The 3,941-nt window shown below is 32.3% G+C and overlaps 1 protein-coding gene across 1 annotated transcript; it reads left to right on the top strand.

Moving 5' to 3' along the window:
- The first annotated feature begins 1,807 nt into the window (after window positions 1-1,807).
- On the top strand, window positions 1,808-3,645 carry LOC105788686 (cytochrome P450 94B3). Its single transcript, XM_012615686.2, has one exon. It carries the CDS (start codon window positions 1,970-1,972, stop codon window positions 3,500-3,502), a length of 1,533 nt encoding a protein of 510 aa, XP_012471140.1. The 5' UTR covers window positions 1,808-1,969; the 3' UTR covers window positions 3,503-3,645.
- Window positions 3,646-3,941: the final 296 nt, after the last annotated feature.

The raw sequence follows: 3,941 nt of genomic DNA, 5'->3' as shown, positions 1-3,941 counted from the left end.
TATCTTGATTTTCTTTTTTAATCTATCATCCTCGTCAGCGTCTACAACCAACATCAGACTTATGATGTAATTAATTACTTTATAGGTGCAAATTACTTAAACAATTATAAAATTATAAAAATATATATTAAACCACTAAATGTCTGGTGTAGTGGTAAAGCACATTGCATTCCCAATAGGAGAAGCCGGTTTGAACCTTGAAGATGACATTATTAGGAGGAGCAACCCTGAATATGGACTTTAAAATGGACTTGTAAAATAACAAAATTAATAATAATAATAATAATAATAATAATAATAAATATTAAAATTTATTTTTGTAAAATGGATATTTTTATAAAATTATAATTATAATATTCATTAGAAAAAAGTGATAAAGTAAAATTAAAATCAATAAAAACATTCAATTATAAAGTGAAATTTTCACATTAAACAATAAAATGAGAGGTGAAAGTGATTAAGGGTGAGTGATCTAGAATAAATTAGTATAATATGAATAATAAATTAAATAAATGCTTGATGAAAGAATAGCATAATTTTACCTTATTGATTAAAATGATGTTTCATCTCTAACTAGTGATATTGTCATTTGATTATAACTTAAAATTTTCTCTTCAAGTAATCATTACTTTAATTTTTATTATTTTTAGACACTTCAAATTTACCAATGCTAATAATTTCTATTTTTGCAATTTTATTTAGATGCTATCTGTTTCAAATGCTTAAGTGTCTAATGTTATTTATAATGATAAGTCTTAATTTTATTTGGTATATAACTATAACATTAATTAAATGATAATTAATTTAGAATAATATTTATTATTAAGTAATATACTTAATTATGTAGTTCAAATTAATAAAATTTTATACAAAAATAAAATTATTATTGATTTGATTTTATCTATTATTAACAATTAATTCATGTTAATTAATTAATAAATTGCATTCATATTTGAACCCAACTATATAGTTGAAATGAATAAAAGTTGTATTATTTTTTAATAACAACTTTTTTCTATAAAAACTTAGTAATATAATTAATAATAAAGGATATTTCCATCGATTCAAAAGTTTCGCAAATTCATGTTTTTATATAATATATATAAATAAACATAATAGATTATGACACTCTTAAGATATGAGTGAAAAATTATATAATAAATATATTGATTTAAAGTTAGTCCAAAAATCAAATAATGTTTTGGTTGAAATAGTACAGTTAAATGTTTAAAATTAATTGTGTCATGGGTTCAAATCTTATTGAGATTAAGTTTTTACTGAATTATAAAATGTAAAAGACATCACACTCTTGTAATAATATAACTTACTTTGTACATAACACTGTATTTTAGTGAATTTTCAATTAAGTTAGTGCCTAATTAATAGTGACACCAACTCAATCGAAGGCATAGTATAATTATAGATACTAGACTATAGCACACCCATGATCTAAGTATGTAAGTGAAAACTATATGAATAATTTTTTAAATAATATAATAATCAAATATGGTAAAATTATTCTATCTATTTTTGATAACTTTAAATTGATATACAGGATATATAGGTGAGAAAATTAAAAATTTAAATAAAATATTGATTTAAATACATGTATATTTACTTACTGAATATGACAAAGGTGAGCACGCAGTAGTGAGTTCCAAATTTAATCTCGAGAACCATGTGATATCCCATCTCTAATTTGTCTCTTTCCCTATTAAACCCTAAAGTCAGCTAGCTAATTTTCCATAGCTTTATTGGTCGGTCTTTGCCCCTCTCTCTCTCTCTCTCTCTCTCTCTCTTTCTTTTTTTATGTAATATTAATCAATATTATAATGTACTTTTTCATTCTCTCTCTCTCTCTCTCTTGCCGTGCCCAAAGAACACCCTAAGGCTTAATCCACTCCTTCAGTTAATCTTTACAAACCGTATAAGCTTTGCTCTGTTTTTTCCTTAATCTGCTGCAGCAGCCATGGTTTTCTGCTTCCTCTTGCTATTTGCTTTAGGGTTTTTCTTATTTTCTTTCTTTGTCTATTTCATGCGAGAATCAAAGTCTTTTTACGCCAAGAAATCGGTTTTAATGTCTTCCAATACTGAGCCTCGTTCGTATCCTTTTCTTGGTAGTCTCATCTCTTTCTACAAGAACCAATATCGTCTCTTGGATTGGTACACTGAGCTTTTATCCGAGTCTCCGTGCCAGACTATAGTGGTGAGTCGACTTGGTGCACGTCGTACGGTTGTGACGGCGAACCCGGCTAACGTCGAGCACGTGCTCAAGACCAACTTCAATAATTTCCCTAAAGGCAAGCCATTCACTGAAATCCTCGGTGATCTTCTCGGTTGTGGGATATTTAATGTGGATGGGGAGTTGTGGAGCACTCAAAGGAAGCTAGCTAGCCATGAGTTTAACACCAAATCATTGAGAGAATTCTTGGTGAAATCGCTTCACGAAGAAGTTGAGAATCGGCTGTTACCATTGCTTGAAGAAGCAATGTTGACTGAGAAAGTTATTGATTTTCAAGATGTATTGAGACGATTTGCATTCGATACTGTCAGTAAAGTATCATTCGGTCAAGACCCTTGTTGCTTGGATCTTTCGAGACCAGTGCCACCTCTCGTGAAAGCTTTCGATAGCGCATCGGAGATCTGCGCCATGCGAGGGATGGCACCCGTGTTTCTTGTATGGAAAATGAAGAGAGCTTTTAACATTGGGTCAGAAAAGAAACTGAAACAAGCGGTTCAATTCGTCCATGGATGCGTTTTGGAGATCATCCGAAACAAAAAGAGGGCTCTTGAAGTTGAAACATCAGCTGAAACAGAAGATCTTTTGTCGAGGTTGTTGTCGGCTGGGCATGACGAGGAAGTTGTAAGAGATATGATGATTAGCTTCATCATGGCCGGAAGAGACACCACTTCCTCGGCATTGACTTGGCTCTTTTGGTTGCTTTCTAAGCATCCAAACGCCGAGAAAATGATGGTGAAAGAAGTGAAATCAATGGTTGGCAATGACGAAAAACGATTGGATTTCCAGCTGTTAAAGGAAATGAATTGCGTTAAAGCCTGTTTATGTGAGTCAATGAGGCTTTACCCGCCGGTAGCATGGGATTCAAAGCATGCAGTAAACGACGACGTTTTACCCGATGGGACTTTTGTCGGGAAAGGAGACAGGGTGACCTATTTCCCCTACGGAATGGGGAGGATGGAGGAGTTATGGGGCAAGGACCGGTTGGAGTTTAAACCGGACCGGTGGTTCGAGGAACCGGGTGCAGAGCATGGGTTGCTGAAGGCAGTAAGCGCTTTCAATTTCCCGGTGTTTCAGGCGGGTCCAAGAGTTTGCCTTGGGAAAGAAATGGCGTTCATTCAGATGAAGTATGTAGTAGCTTCAATATTGAGACGGTTCGAGATCAGAGTAGTATGCCAGGAAGAACCGGTTCTTGTTCCTCTCTTAACCGCTCATATGGCAGGTGGGCTGAAGGTGGTGGTAAGGAGAAGAGAATTGAAATAGCAAGACATTTATTTTCGATTTTTCGTATTTACAACCTTTCTTCATTGTCAACTATGATCCAAAATGGTTTAGATGGATGTAATTCAGTATATATTTTGTGCCTTCTTTTGTTTTCGACATAAATCTCAACAAAATAATAATAATAAGGGTAAATTACAAAAATAGTCACTTTTGTTTGCCTCAGGATATATTTTAGTCACTTATGTTTGAAATGTTATACGTTTTCACTTATGTTATTATTTTGTTAAGAAGTGATCACTCTACCGTTAAGCTCCGTTATTTCTCTAACAGTAATCCTATGTGGCAGTCCAACTAGATTTTAAGTGCCAATTTGGATTTCTAAATAGGATTAAAATAGATTTTAAATTAAATAAATTTAATTAATTAAAATTTTTAAAAAAATGTCCATCTCCTCTTTTTAATTTTTCTTCGTCTCTTC

The sequence above is a fragment of the Gossypium raimondii genome, chromosome 2 (genome assembly GCF_025698545.1).
Source record: "Gossypium raimondii isolate GPD5lz chromosome 2, ASM2569854v1, whole genome shotgun sequence".
Lineage (NCBI taxonomy): Eukaryota > Viridiplantae > Streptophyta > Magnoliopsida > Malvales > Malvaceae > Gossypium > Gossypium raimondii.
Note: the sequence above shows the minus strand (reverse complement) of the source record. Positions and strands in the feature narration are given on the sequence as shown.